Source organism: Medicago sativa, chromosome 8 (assembly GCF_051527215.1).
Source record: "Medicago sativa cultivar Bolivia chromosome 8, Bolivia_mono, whole genome shotgun sequence".
NCBI lineage: Eukaryota > Viridiplantae > Streptophyta > Magnoliopsida > Fabales > Fabaceae > Medicago > Medicago sativa.
Genome location: NC_140756.1, coordinates 57,889,528 through 57,905,348, shown reverse-complemented (window position 1 = coordinate 57,905,348; position 15,821 = coordinate 57,889,528). Strand labels below are relative to the sequence as shown.

General features: G+C 33.6%; 1 protein-coding gene across 1 annotated transcript; it reads right to left on the bottom strand.

Moving 5' to 3' along the window:
- Positions 1–3,374: 3,374 nt before the first annotated feature.
- LOC146899907 (RING-H2 finger protein ATL46-like) lies at positions 3,375–5,150 on the bottom strand. Its single transcript, XM_085735114.1, has one exon. The coding sequence runs from the start codon at positions 4,679–4,681 to the stop codon at positions 3,674–3,676; it is 1,008 nt and encodes a 335-aa protein (XP_085591240.1). The 5' UTR covers positions 4,682–5,150; the 3' UTR covers positions 3,375–3,673.
- Between the last annotated feature and the right edge of the window lie 10,671 nt (positions 5,151–15,821).

Below are 15,821 nucleotides of genomic sequence, written 5' to 3'. Positions count from 1 at the left end.
TTGACAAATCTAGTTGATTATGTACGAGAATGATTACAATGTCACTTGATGTGAGTAAATATCATGTCCTCGAGAAATGATGAACAATTGAGTTGGTCCTGAAGTACCATATCTTAGCTTAGATGAGGAGCAGGGGGAGAATGCTCTTTGTTAAGGATTATGTTTTCACACGAACAAGAAACTTGTGATTTTCTAATTTTATAAGGTGACTCTTTCTAAAACTCCATATGAAGACAATATCTCAAGAACTGCAAATTTGGAGAAGAGCAAGAAAATATATCATATCTTTCTATATAGTCACCGTCAAGTAAATATTTTGGTAACTAGCATAAAAGATTATTTGACCTTCTTCATCTCACATATAACTGTCTTTATGAGGGGAGACTCAAATGTGTTTTGCACTCTTTTTTCCTTAACCATGGTTTTATCCCATTGGGTGTTCCTGGTAAGATTTTTAATGAGGCAGATTATGACACAAAATGATGTTGTACTCTTTTTCCTTCACTAGATTTTTTTTTTCCAATGGGTTTTTCTCTAGTAAGGTTTTAACGAGGCATATCCTGATGGGCATAGTGGAAAACTTAGTGGATGTCCATCCTTAGTCTTCCACCTTCCTATAAACCCCATTAGTGAATGAATAGTTAATGGACCTTAATTACCTTGATCACTCACTTACTCATCTTGTGTCCTATAAATAGGGCTCATATTGTATTGTAAAAACACATTTGTGAAGAGAATAATACAAAATGCTTTCATCTTCTTCTTCCTCTTCTTCTTTGATCATGTGCTTTTAGTTTATTTCTTAACCTTTATAATTTTCTTTCAATAGAATAATTTTTATGAATCGCGCTCCAACACTCCATCACCAAGACTAAATTACGTACAAAATTTGAGAAAAAATAGTCATTGTGTTTAGATCCCTAGCATTATCACTAAAAAATAAACCATGCATTAGCTCGAGTTAAATGAATTTAACGTGTCACATAAAGTTTTTGGTATTGTGACATTAATGTGAGATTCAGATAAAATGCCACATGTTTATTTAATGTCTCACATCATAACCTTTAACAAAAGAAGTTAATGGATTCACAATAACGTTTAGATGGGATGACGCTAGTCTCTTATAATTTAACCAAAATTCTAGTTCGAATTCAGCCTTATGTATCCATCAATGTTGAAATTCTTGGGGAGAGTTTGTCGTTCATTTATGTCTCACAAGTCTCGATGCAAAAAAAAAAAAAAAGAGTTAGTGGATTAATCATTTTAACTGACATGTTATAATTTTGCCCGTTTGAATTTAGCTTATTTTGATCTTATGCAAATAAATAAGCTTTTATCTATTATTCAGAAGTTTGTCAATATAGTTTATAAAAAAACAATTTACGAAGATATAATTTTCGTTACTAAAAACTTATTTATTTGCATAAACTATTTTTCGTAAGCTAAAAAATAAGTCAATCCAAACGGGTTCATGAATGTCAATTCGTAAAATTCAAAAACTATTTTCACCGGTGTTAACAATTTTAAGCTCCAATTTTCTGTTCACTCTCCACTCCTCTAGTGATGTATTTTCCATCAGTGACTACCTACTTATGTGGACCATCATAGGTCAAATAGTGATGTGGCTGGACAACCTTCCAAATTTTCGTCTCCTGGGTCAGCATCAACATCAAGGCTCCCTTGTTTTTTTGCCTTTATTGGTGCAAAGAGTTGACTTAAATGCTACAAAACAACATGGAATGTGCTTTTGTCTGAAAACAGAAGCTATTTCTGTTTTCTCTGCCTTTTATATGGTTCAGGCTTGTTCTTCACATGTATACTTTTCATTAGAAAGAACTTTTGAGGTGTGCTGATAAATTTTAAACAAATAATTTGATGTGTGATAGCATTAGCCAATGACACGTCGACACCGGTAATAATTTAAGAAAATAGTATAATTCAATGTAAGTGGCATTAACATGTTGGTGTCGGATACCAATACATGTCTGAAACCGGACACGTCTAATCTAAGGAGTATTCATGTTTTATAGATCACCAAACTATATTCAAACCAATGTTTTAAAAATCAAACTAACAAGACCTATTATCAAAATCAGTCGAACTGAAATGAAGCCGTGGTCGAACCATCAAAATACTAAATCGTAAGCAATGTCAATTTATAGTTCAATTGATTGAACCGTCCGATTCGGTTTGTTTTTTAGAACGTTGGTTCAAAATAGGCAAATGGGTACAAAAGCACTATCACGTTGGATATTCTAGTTCGGATTTTGTAAAAAATTAATCCATCTAAAGAGAGTGTGAATTGTTACAAACTCCCGCACGACTATCACTATATCGGTTCCCCCTTTTAGTGGAGTCAAAATTAACATTAAATGTGTAAAATTGATTTTGACATGTTTAAAAACATAATTAGATATTCATTCAAACAAGGCCACAGTTCAAAAGACCAAATGTGGAATAAATGTAGACAGTAGCAGTGCAGCACTAACAGGAACACTGCTATCATGTCTAGAGTCTTACTTACTCTTAACTCTTAGTAAGTCCTTATTCCTATCCTGATGAGAAAAAAAATCTCAGCCCAACTTTTCATCCATCTTATCATTTTGGTAATCAAATGTAATGCTAAGCCGACACCAAAAGGGAAAGCTTAAACAGAAAGAAAGAGAAGTTATGCAATCCTTTTGTTTTTCCTTTTACTTCTTTTTAACTCATAGGTTTAATTAAAGCAAACCTCTAGAGGAAACCAAAGCATCCAAAAAGCAACTCCCAATTTTGACTTCACTTTAATCTCCTTACTCATTGCAAGTAATTGCTAAACATATCACTTTTGTCACACAAAATAAAACATTACTCCCTCCCTCCCGGAATATCTGACCCATTTACTAAAAAAAAAGTGTCCTAAAATAACTGAGTCATTTCAATTTTCAATACAACTTTCATCATTCCCAATACAATATAACTCTAATTAATACTACTTTCATCATTCCCAATTCAATATATTCCACTTTCCCTTTTATTTATACATTTTTCTTAATCTGTGTGAAAAACCAAACTGGCTCAGATATTCCGGGACGGAGGGAGTACATCATAGTGTCATCAAGGGCCCACCTTCATAAACTTTTTGAAATCATATGGTCTAACTTTTGGTTTTGCTAATTATTACTCTCTCTCACTCTTGCTTTCATTTTCACATAACCTTTCCCAACTAGAATTTCCAAGAACATGATATGAACAAAGCATTTGTTTGATTTTGACAATCTTTATAGGAAATTACAAAGGTAAATGAGTGTTGGCTAGTTCAACTAGTTTGAGCTACCGTCAAAGGAGTTGAACAAGTTAACGGATCAGGGTTTAAACTATAATGAAGGATAAAATACAAACATAACAATCGATATATTAACATTTGCCTATCCAATAAAAAATTACAAGGGTAATATTACATTATACTGTAGTCCAGAAATTGAATTTTGTATAAGAAATTACTTTCCATGCACACAAAAACAATTCTCATTCAAAGGACATATAGGCTATAGCTTAGTTAAATGTATATGGCATAATTTACAAGTATAACCAATAAAAGAGTAAAATCAGAATAGTATGAAAAAGAAAGAAAGAAAATGAGTTCATAGAATGAACTCATTGAAAATTTGAAAGTTATCTAAAATACAAAATACTAAGTTGCTTCCTTCATTTCTCTATTCATCCATGGCAAAGTTGAAGTGACATTAGAATTAACCATATGAGATTGTGATGAACTTGATACCTTATCCTTCCTAGACCAAAGCCAAATCTTTGATATAGAAAAACTTTCACCTCTCCTAGCAACATTCATTTTTTTCCCCTCAACATCTCCACCATCAATGGAACAATTCCCATTTTGACCAAATCCTCCTTTCAATTGTCTCATACTAGCACTATTTCCTCCTCCCTCACCTCTTTTAGGACACAAAGCCACTACCAAATCTGAATCAGCAACAACATATTGGTAAGAACCCATTGAATAGCATCTCCTTACATCATCAACAATACTTTTAGTTGTACTACTACATTCTCCTTCATTTCTTTCCACACCCCCCTCTCCATTATTTGAGCTTCTAAATTTTCCAAGCCTAACAGAAAAAACCCTTTTCCCACTCATTATATGATTTTCTGCATGCTTGTTAACAGAATTACCATCACCAACAACACTATCAAAAACCCTATCTTCTTCCCTTAAACTCTCAAAATCATAAACAGGATTTTCAAAGGCAAATCCATGTTCGTAAAGACTCCCTCTACAAAGAGGACAAGTTGAATTCGAAAGAAGCCACGTATCGATACAATCAATATGAAAAGCATGATTACAAAGAGGCAACAATCTCAACATGTCTTGTTCTGTGAATTGACAAAGACAAACAGCACAATCAAATGGTTCCTTCAAACCTATTATCTCTTTGTAAAGGAAAACTGGTAAAGCATCAATGAAAGCTTGATCTAAACCTGAATCATGAAGATTGAAAAGCTGTTGCAATTGTCTTTGATAAGGATCAGGTTCAGACATTTGAGGGTAGTTATTATTGGATTGAGAATTTGACAAAGAAGATCTTTTTCTTATGAGATATCTAACAAACAGTTGAAGGATACCAGAAATGAAAAACACAATAGCTAGAATTACTATGATGAAAATAACTAAATGGTTCATTCTAAATGTTTCTTGTAATCACTAGAACAACACCAACAACAAGAAGATGAACAAGATTTGGAAATTATAGTGGGGGTGTAAATAGCAACATGACTGCTATGACAGATTTGAGTTTCAACCCAATACATTTATTCAAATGATGATGTTTGTTTGAAACAAAGATGTAATCTTTGCTTATTTTGAGGTCAACCCAATTCATGCATTGTGAAAAACAATTAATAGAACTTCAATTGCAATCCTAAAAATAAAATATAAAAAAATGAAAAAAAATGGTTATTGAAGAGTAGTATAGTGTGGTAGTTAGAACTTACATGGTTTAAGGTTGAAGGTTGATAACCTTAATTGTTGAAAATGATGATTGTCAAAGCAGCTACTTGTTTCTGTGTTACAGACAGACAGGTAACAAAGGAACGGAAAACGGAGTCACTTCCAAAATTCAAGGTCTTTGTTTTGGTTTTGGATCCATTTATTCCACATAAGACACCAATGGATTGTGGGCTTTTCTATGATCAATATAAGAAAATTGCTTTTCCCACATAAGAAATTGCTTAAACACACATGAAAATGACAAAAAAAAAAAAAAACTTTAACGGTAGTTAATTACAACTCACTTCAAAAGAGAAAATTAAACACCAAACGGTATTTAACTATCATTAACCCACATGGGTTGGCCTAGTGGTATTGGCTTGGGACGCTCCTCCTCGAGGTCTCAAGTTCGATTCTCCCTGGTGTCAATTTTAAGTGGGCTAATTTAACTTTTCAAAAAAAACTACCGTTGGAGGAAAAATGTTGTGGGCTAATTTAACTTTTAAAAAAAAAAAAACTACCGTTGGAGGAAAAATGTATTTTACATGTGTTTTTTAGCAACTTCTTACGTGATGTGTTTTTTAGCAACTTCTTACGTGGGAAAAGCAATTTTCTCTATCTAATTAGTAGGGTTTATTTAGAAAATAAGTTTTAGGATTCTTGTTTTGACACACCCCTTATTTTGACTACTACTCTTAGACTTTTGAAAATTTCATTTTTGGATGGAAAAATTGTCCGTAAGTTTATTTCTTGAGTTGGGAAATAAGTGCGTAAAAATATACCATTAAAAAAAGGAGTGAAGTATCATTCTCATACCTCAAAAAAATCATAGAACCTAATTTAGTCTCTTAGAAAGTAAATTTTAATTTTAAATCTCTTGCACAAAATAAACTGTCAGTTAGACCTCTATAGCGGTGATATTCGGGATAATTCGGTTTCCAAATAATATTTTAATTATCTAAATCAGAAAGTTTCATATTTTTTATTGTTTTTCCTTTCCTCTTTCTTCTTCCTCTATTGAAGAAACAAACTTTATACTTTGTTCCTATATGTGATGATGACTTCTCCATCACATTTCAAGTATGACGAGAGTTTAAAGTTGAAAAAAATAAACACATTTAGTGCATTCTTCAATAGAGAGTTGCGTGAGGAAGTGTACATGGACTTACCCTTGGGGCATCCTAGAAAGGGGGGGAGTGTAGTGTCCAAGCTACAAAGATCTTTGTAAAGGCAATGGTTTCACAAATTTTCATTAACTTTGCTAGTATCTGGATATCAACAGAGTACTGCAGAATATTCCTTATTCATAAAGGACCATGAAAAACACTTATTTGTTGTATTTGTATATGAGGAACCACACTTCAAATTGAAGATCATTGGTGACTTAAAATACTTCTAGGCCTTAAGATAGCTATAAATCAGTAAAAGGCATCCACATGTGCCAAAGAAAGTATATTTTATAGTCTTATGTTCCTTGTATGGTACTCCTTCCGTTTCAAAATATAAGCAAAATTCACTTTTTAGGTTCATTCATTTAATGATGTATGTGGTCATATTATGAACCACATACATCATAAAATGAATGAACCTAAAAAGTGAATTTTGCTTATATTTTGAAACGGATGGAGTAGTTATTTAGCTCACACTCCCCTATGTAAAGATATATGTCATTGTAGAGACAGGAGGGAGTAGGCTTTCTAGAGAGAGAAGTTCTAACTTCTCTCTACCTCTCCTCCCGAGCTCTGTTTAGGGTTTCCCTAAACATCTAAGTGGTGGCTCTCCCCAGCACCTCCTGGCCTACCCCAGCACTTCCTGGTTCCCTGTTCTCTCTTTCACTGTGTGTATGTTTGGATTCAGATCCAGATCTTGGTTTTGATTGAAGTTTGGAAAGGGTTAATGTGATGTTGCTGATGACTTCACTACCCTTGATTGCCATATCCTCTCCTCCCTTGACACGCCCACCACCAGATCCACCGCCCTCCTCCCTCAATGTCATGATTCCTCCTCCACCAGCAAACGTTTTCGCAAAGATAGCTCCACCAAAGCCACCATGGATTCTCGACAGATTTGAGCCTTCAAGGGTGAATGTTTCAAAACTGGTTAACTATGTTTGATGTGATGTTTCCTTGTTTTTCATGTTCTATGTGTGTTGTTGTGTCTCTGTTTTTAACTTAAAGTGTGTTGTTGTGTTGTTATGTCTGTGTTTTCCAAGTTTTACTTGTGCTGTTGTGTTTTTTGCTATTGTAAGTGCCTTTACAATATCTCTGTTGGGTTACTTGTGCTTCCAAGATGTCAATGGTAAAGTTGCACTCTACATGTTTGTTAAAATGCCTCAAATGATATGGATGTTGTCTGGGAAGAAGGACGGGGGCAGATTCACATGATGTTGTTAATACCAACTTGTGCAACTCCTCCTTGTTTCAATTTTCTTCCAAGCGTGTGTTCAATCTTGACATAATCGAGACCACCTATAGTTGAACTGAGCTTGCATCCGTAGCCTATTTGATTAGACATGGCAAAACAACCCGCACCCGCCGGGTCCCCCCCGCCCCGATTTTAACGGGGAAAAGCCGAATTAACTGGGTCCGGGTGCGGGTCCGGGGAAAACCCGCAGGTTTAATGAGGGGGCGGGGGCGGGGGATACTCACACCCGCCCCGCACCCGCCCCCGCCCCGCACCCATACATGAGAATTTACCTTATTACCCTTATTTTCCTTAAATTGGAAGGGGGTATATAAAGAGAAGTGAGCATGAAACCTAATTTATAATGCTGAAAATTCTAGGAAAGAGCTTGCACATGCAATTATTTTGCATGAATATCCGCTTTCAATTGTGGATCATGTTGGATTTAGAAGATACTCAACTTCTCTCCAACCATTATTTCAAGTCCCTTGTAGAAATACTATTAAAAAGGAGATACTCAAAGTGTATGAATTTGAGAGATCATCAACAATGAAGTTCATCGAAAGTCTTGAAGGAAGAGTGGCCATTACTTCTAACATGTGGACTTCGAGCAATCAAAAAAGAGGGTACATGGCTGTGACTGCTCATTACATTGATGGAAATTGGGCTTTGCATAGTCAGATTTTGAGGTAATTATAATTTCTTCTAAAAATAATTTACTTATGTGGCCATCACTTCTGCGCTATTTCTTCAATGTTTTTGTTAGTGCAAAGTTCCTTACTATTTTAGGTACAATTTGAATGACTATGATATTTCACTGTTATGTTGCTTGGTTGATATGTATCAATATTATAGATTGATTTGTATCAATATTAATGATTATTTTCTCATCCCTTTTTGCTGCAACTGTGTTTTGTAAGATGAATTGATTTTCTTTACTATTATGTCATGTATGTATATTCTTGAAAATTTAAGTTTCATTAGTGATGTGTAACTTTAATCTAGTGAATCTTATTATGTCAGGTTTATTTATGTTCCTGCACCGCATACAAGTGAAGTCCTTAGTGATGCGTTGGTTGAGTGTTTGATGGATTGGAACATTGATAAAAAAATTTCCACCATCACTTTGGACAATTGTAGCACAAATGATGCGATGGTTGAAAAGATTAAGGCCAGGCTGAAACCGGATTCAATGTTAAGGGAGGGGGCCTTACTTCATATGCGTTGTTGCGCACACATACTAAATTTGATTGTAAAAGATGGCTTAGAAGTTGTGAAAGATGGAGTAGAGAAGATTCGGGAAAGTGTTGCATTTTGGAATGCAACACCTAAAAGGAAGGAATTATTTGAGAAGACGGCCAATCAATTGAAAATTTCTTGCACCAAAAAATTGGCTTTAGATTGTCCGACTAGATGGAATTCCACTTACAAGATGCTTGAAGTTGCCATTTTGTATGAAGAGGTATTTAATCGATTAGCACTTCGGAGAACTGGGTACACTTCTTTGCCAACAAGTGAACAATGGAGATTTGCAAAAGATGTTTGTGAAAAATTGAAAATGTTCAACTCTATCACTGAAGTGTTTTCTGGCACCAAGTATCCAACTGCCAATGAATACTTTCCTAAGATTTGTGAGATTAAAGAAGCAATACTTATGTGGACTGAATCCTCTGATGAATTGATAAGAAAAATGGTCGAGAACATGTTGGTAAAGTTTGACAAGTATTGGAGTGTGATTCATGAAATGATGGGTGTCGCTGCTGTTTTGGATCCAAGGTACAAAACTGTTTTGCTTGATTACTATTACAAAATTTTCTATGGAAATGATGCTGATCATCAAGTTAAGTCAATCCGACAATTGTGTTATGACTTGCTTTATGATTATCAAGCGAGAATGAACAATGATTCTAGTGGTGATTCTCAAATGGTGGATTCTAATGTTGGTACTGTTGGCAGTGATGCTATGAAAAGATATGATTTGTATGTGCTTAGGCAAAAAAGAGCTAGGACTTCATATGTTAGAACAGAGTTAGATGTTTATTTAGATGAGGAAGTTTTACCGAGAAGTCCAAATTTTGATATTTTATTGTGGTGGAAGTTGAATGGTGTCAAGTATCCGACACTTCAAGCAATTGCAAGGGATGTGTTGGCGATTCCAGTTTCGACTTTAGCTTCTGAATCCGCGTTCAGCACTAGTGGTTATATTGTAAGTCCTCATCGAAGCCGACTTCAGCCGACCACTTTAGAGGCTTTGATGTGTGCTAGAAGTTGGTTATGGAATGCTGAGAACACGGGTAAATTTTTAATTTATTCATCTGAATATGAATGTATTTGAATTAGTTACTAATTTTGTTTATTTTAAAGATTACCATTGTTTAATTGTGTTTTATTGATAAGTAATTTTAATTCTAATGTAGGAAATGAAAATGCTATTTTACTCACTGAATTGGAGTCTGATGATGATGAAGGTATATTAGTCTTTTAAACGAAGCCAGTTCTGTTGCTCGTCAAGTTTTTCCTTTCTTTTCTATTTTTCCATTGAACATGATTATTCATATTATATAGATGATTTTATGTTGGAGTGTCAAATTAATTGTTTGGAATATATGGCAAACATCATAATGTTGTCATCCTTCATGTTTCCAGTTCTGTTGTCATGTTTCATGGTTGTTTGAGATTGAATTTTTATTTATAAATATATGTGAGTGAAAGTAGAAGTAGAAAATTGAAGTCTTATGTTTTGCAAGCTGAGTCTCTTTTTTCTTTATCTCTATTTCTCCCCTCTATTAATGAGATGTTTGAAATAGTTAATCAAGAACTTATTGTGGATTTATCACTTGATACAACTTATGCTGATATGTTTGTTAGTTGTTTTTAGTCTATTTTATGTCAAGTACATCATACAGTCTTTTCAGCATATGTGTTTAGCAAGTTAGTGTTTTCAGTTTTGTTTTCAACAAATTGATTTTTAAGTCATAAAAGGTATGCACGATATATTAAATTTGTGAAGTTAAATGTTTATATTCTAACTTTTATTTTTCAACATAGGTGAACCGCCGATAAGTGACGTTAGTTCGGTTGCAATCTCCCGTCTTGAAGATGATGATCTTTAGTTAACTTGTTCAATTGGAAATTTTGTTTTTGTGACTTTTGATGATTTGGAATCCTATATTGTTCTATTGGTTTCAAGTTGTAATAATATTTAGAAAGAACTAGATGTTATGAGAGGTTTTGTGGTTTTGAATTTGGATTGGATATGAGTTGTAATAATATTTAGACAGAATTGATGTTCTAAGCTTGTTAGAAGCTTTAGTTTTAATTATCTTGTTAGAAGTTTTTGTAATGATTTTATAGGCTTTTTTGCCACTTAAACAGGTTTGGTTTGCCACTGAAACAAGTTTGGTTTGCCACTGAAATTTGAAAATAGGCTTACTGCAAAAAAATTATTTTTTTTTTACACTTTTCACGGGTGGGGGTGGGGGCGGGTCTGGGACACCCGTCCCCGTTGGGGGCAGGTCTGGGGGTAAAGGTTCTATCCCCGCTGGGTCTGGGGGCGGGGGCGGGGCTGGGTAGTGTAAAACGGGGCCGGGGACGGGTGTGTCAAAACCCGCCCCCGCCCCGCCCCGTTGCCATGTCTATATTTGATCCGTAACTGGATAGATATAAAGACTTTGGATTCTCTTATTTTCGTTGTCATGGACCGTGTGCGGAAGTCATTGCAAGCAAGGTTGTCAGTCTGTAGATGTTGGGTGAACAACACCGGTTTAGCTGCTAGTCAATCTTTATTTAATGATGATTATCATATCTTGTTAGGCTTTATTTGTAATGGTTTTCTTTTATCTTGTTGGAGATGTTTCAAACACTCTAGATGTAGCCCTTGTGGCATTTGCTTTGATTGAATGAATTTGTTTTTACAGTAAAAAAAAAAGATATATGCCATTGTAAATCATTCATTCAATTTGATTCAATGAAATTCAATCTCATTTTCTATCCACTCCGATATTAAGTTTTTTGTCCAAAATTACTGAAGTTTTAACACTACAATTGAGGTGATAATGACCAAGGGGCTGGATGGAAGGTTCAAGAAGTGAATCTCAATGGCATTGGTGATCCAATGACAAGAGAAAAAGTGAAGAAAGTAAGAGAAAACTTGAAGAGCAAGTTGCCTTATTCTTTGACATCAAGACCATTCCCAATGTTAACTCATTATCTTACCATCTCCCTACTTAATTCTAATTTTAATGATGTTAATGATGCTTAGGTACTAAATACATGAGCTTTGATATTCAATTTTTGATAATTGAGAGTAGTTTTTCTCCTCTCACGGTCAATATTATCATTCTTTTAAAAATACGGCGATCGTTCTTCACATTCCTCATCTAACCCCATTCTTTTAAAAATACGGTGATCATTCTTCACATTCCTCATCTAACCTCATTTTCTATGTTTCTTTTTCCTTCCTAAATTTTTTTCTTAGGTTTCCCCTTCCTTTTCTTTTTATTTTTATCTTGATCCAAGACATTTACACTAAGGATCAAATATCCTTATATATCCTTATATAGTGAATCATTTTTGGATCCACGTCAAGTGTGTCTAATATAATATGAACCTCTAAAAAATGGTCCAAAGATAAACTCTTGCCACTTTTAGTTAAATATAAATTTTGGACACCCCGTATAGTTAAGTAAAAATAAGTGGTAACTAATATGCAATTTTTTGTCAAAAAAAAAAACTAATATGCAATTTTTTAAGCCAACTAATAAGCATTTATAATAATTAAATATTTGAATTTTTCTTATTTTGAAATTGAATATTACTGTAGGGAGTATTTGTTGCTCTTAGGAATAAATTTTAACTTATATACAAATCTTTCAACAACAATAAACCTATAAACTCCTTCAAAAAAAAAATAAACCTATAAATATTCCTTCAAAAAAAATTAAATAAACCTATAAATATAAATCAAATTTCAAGAAATGTTTTAAAAATTCCCTCAAAAAAGAAGAAGAATTGTTTAAACAAAATATATGTTTTACTGTACTTTGCACTAGTCAGATTCGTGCACTCTTGTGAATTCTCTATTGTCTCAGCGTAGCGGAGTTTCTGAATTTTATATACTACTTTCAGTTATTAATAATCAACTATTTCTACATTCCAACTTTGAGGTGAAGTTTATTCAGCGACAAAGCAAATATGGTTGCTCAATTTTTAGTTAGGGCGGCCAGTTTATATGGTTGCAACCATTATTTGTTGCTAATAAAATTGATTGCCTCCAATAGGGCCAATGCCTCTCCTTCCAAGACAAACACTTTCATTCTCTTCCACCTTGTTTGCGTTGTGGTAAACTGAACATTTGAATCACGTACACAACACCCAATGACACTCTCTTATCGGCTTCATGAAATACAACATCCATGTCACACTTCGACCAGCCAACCAGCAGTCTTTTCCACTTGAAATTGACAATAGTTGCAGTTGTCGGTCCATATCGATGATGTTGTTGTTGTTGTTGTTGATTTTCTTATTTTATATCTTATTTTCTTAAAATTTAAAGAATTTAAACAGTTAAATTATTATTGTTCACCCAAAGAGGGATCACCACGTACTTCGCGTAGTCGGATAACAATTTCGTGGTTTAAGGACCTCCAGGAAAGTGAAGCCCTATTATAGGCACGATTGGTGCCACCTCATCACGGTCACGACGTTGCCCGGGCTCAGGCGCAACCGCATGCACGTGACTGTCGTCATCCTCTGCCTCAACATCCTCGGCCTCTACCACCTCATCTGACCTAAAATACTGAGATGCCTCCTCCTCCGACTGATAAAACATAGCCTCCTCCTCCATCCAATCATATCCATCAAATCCCTCTGCATACCCGGCATACTCATGCGCTTGTGTTGGATCAACCACCTGGGAGTAATCCATCTGTGATTGTGAACCCGACCCCTCTCCACCTATCCTTAAGTCTGCAGCTCCTTCAGATGGCTATTTGTCATAGCTACTTTACCTTTGCGCATTCTACCCTCTCTAATACGTCGTTGCCGCTCGTCCTCCTCCCCAACCATATCTATACAAAAAAAATAAAAATAAAAATAAAAACATAAATAAATGGACAATGTATTTAGGCATTTCCTCAAAACTATATACTTTTACGGTAACACAACCTAAGACATGGAACAATGGATCTAACCCTCACATTATATACAACACAAAAATGCAAGTAACATATCACAAAATAAACTTAGGCATTCATCAAATTGAATATAACAAATATACATTCATCAAACTTGCCAAAAAAAACAACAACAAAAAAAACCAAACTTAGAAACATCATAACATATATACATTACATAATTTAACATATTTGCAAAGAACAAACGCAAAAAAAAGAAAGAATGTCTCACTTAGTCATTTCATCAAACACCTTAAGTGCATTCTAAATTACTAGCACAATTAGTGTTATTTGAACATCTAAACAACTACATTGTACCTACACCTACTCTAAACAACAATTCCAGCATAAACAATCTATCACATCGTCTAATTCACTCATAATTAGAAATTTTCAAACCTAACCTAAACACTAAAATTTTGCTAAAATTATAAAAACTAACACCCTAAACAACCTACATTACATGTAAATAGGAAGAAAAGAACTTACTTGTGAATTAATTAAAGAAACTAGGCTCAAATTCGTGCAATTGAAGTTTGGAGAAATTTGGAAGAGAGAGTTGAGTAGGGTTGTGTTTCTGGAAAATGGGAATATTGATGCTTCTGTTCTTGTTTAATTGCAGAACGCAGCGGTAGTAACTACCGCTGGCCTCAGCGGTAGTTAACTGATGCTGGATTAGCCAACGGTAGTTTACTATTGATAGAGGTATTTTGGAATTTTCCATGTATTATTAAGAAGTTTTTTATGTCAGAAAACAATTTTCTGGAATAATTGTCAGAAAAGGCAGAGAAAGGGATACCAATAAAGGTTGCATATTAACTTTATATTCTCTTTAGACATTTACAAAGAGTCTAGGTAGTAATGGAACCATCAATTGATGATTTGTGAATAAAAAATATAAGAACAGATAAGAAATTTAATTTGAACTAAAAATGAATCACCCCAAACCATGAATGCAATAATAATAATTTTTTCAAAAAAACAATTACTTTTATAATTTTAATTATATATTATTCATTTTCTTAAAGACATTTTACATTCCTTCCAGGACCACTATAGTAAAAGTAATTTCCCCAGCCATTATTAGTTCTTTCTTGTATATTATAACAATTTGGACGGTTAGCTATAACATTGAGATGTGGCAAAGGAATCAAGCTCTTATAAAATAAGATAAAAAATAAGAAAATATTACCAGTTTCGACTTCATTGGATATGTTTCTGAAATGTTTACTTCAAATGTAAGATTTCAAGTACTTGAAGTAGTTAATCTATGGTACCTTCAATATTCATTATTTGTTGTAGGATCATTGAAAAAATTTATTTGAAAAACACTATTTCCTAAATATGTGTAAGACATGAGTGAATTTGTTGTGATATTATAAAAACGACGGAATTGGTGCCAACCGTCTGAAAGAAATAGCATTAAGATACAATTGTTAAATTCAACTTCATGACAATTGTCATAAGCATCTTGCAGTTTCCATAGCATCGACAGTTCATCATAATTTTATGCAATAAATATCGGATTTAATTTGCATATTATATGTTATATAAACAAAACATTGTTAGTATATAAACATGTAATTTGTATAGACAAAATAACGAACTTAAAAATGAGTAATACTTCCGTACAGACGACAATGAAAAAGATCTATTAGACATCAGTATGCAGAGTTGAAAGATGAATTGTAGATATATTATATGATTGAATGTAAAGATTAAGATTGATATAATTGTTGTTAGTCATGAGGGGATATATCTATATATAGTAGAATGATTATATACTTTGAAGAAAGAGGGAAAAGAATCTAGGCAGATTAAGAGTGTATAAATGGAAGAAAAAAAAAGACTCATAGCTCACTGTATGTATGTAAAACTGCAGTATGCTAAATTGTAAATATGTCCTAAAAAATATCAAACTAATGAACATCACATACTTGTTAAATTATGAACATATAAGACAAATGCATGCAAGGTATTTGAATTGACAATATGATGCATGTTTGATTAGAAGGAATGTGTGTGTTTGTCTATATATATATATATATATATATATATATATTGTCAAAAGTAAATACAAACATCCATAAAGTTTTGAATAATATTTTTATATAACTCGTGCTCGTTTGTGATATATATAATAGCAGCATGTACAATATTTATAGTAAAACAGTGTTATGCATATGGTTAAGTTGTTAGGAATATAATACTCAATTGATTTTGGTCAATATTTAGCTATGTTATTCAACGGTCAAATA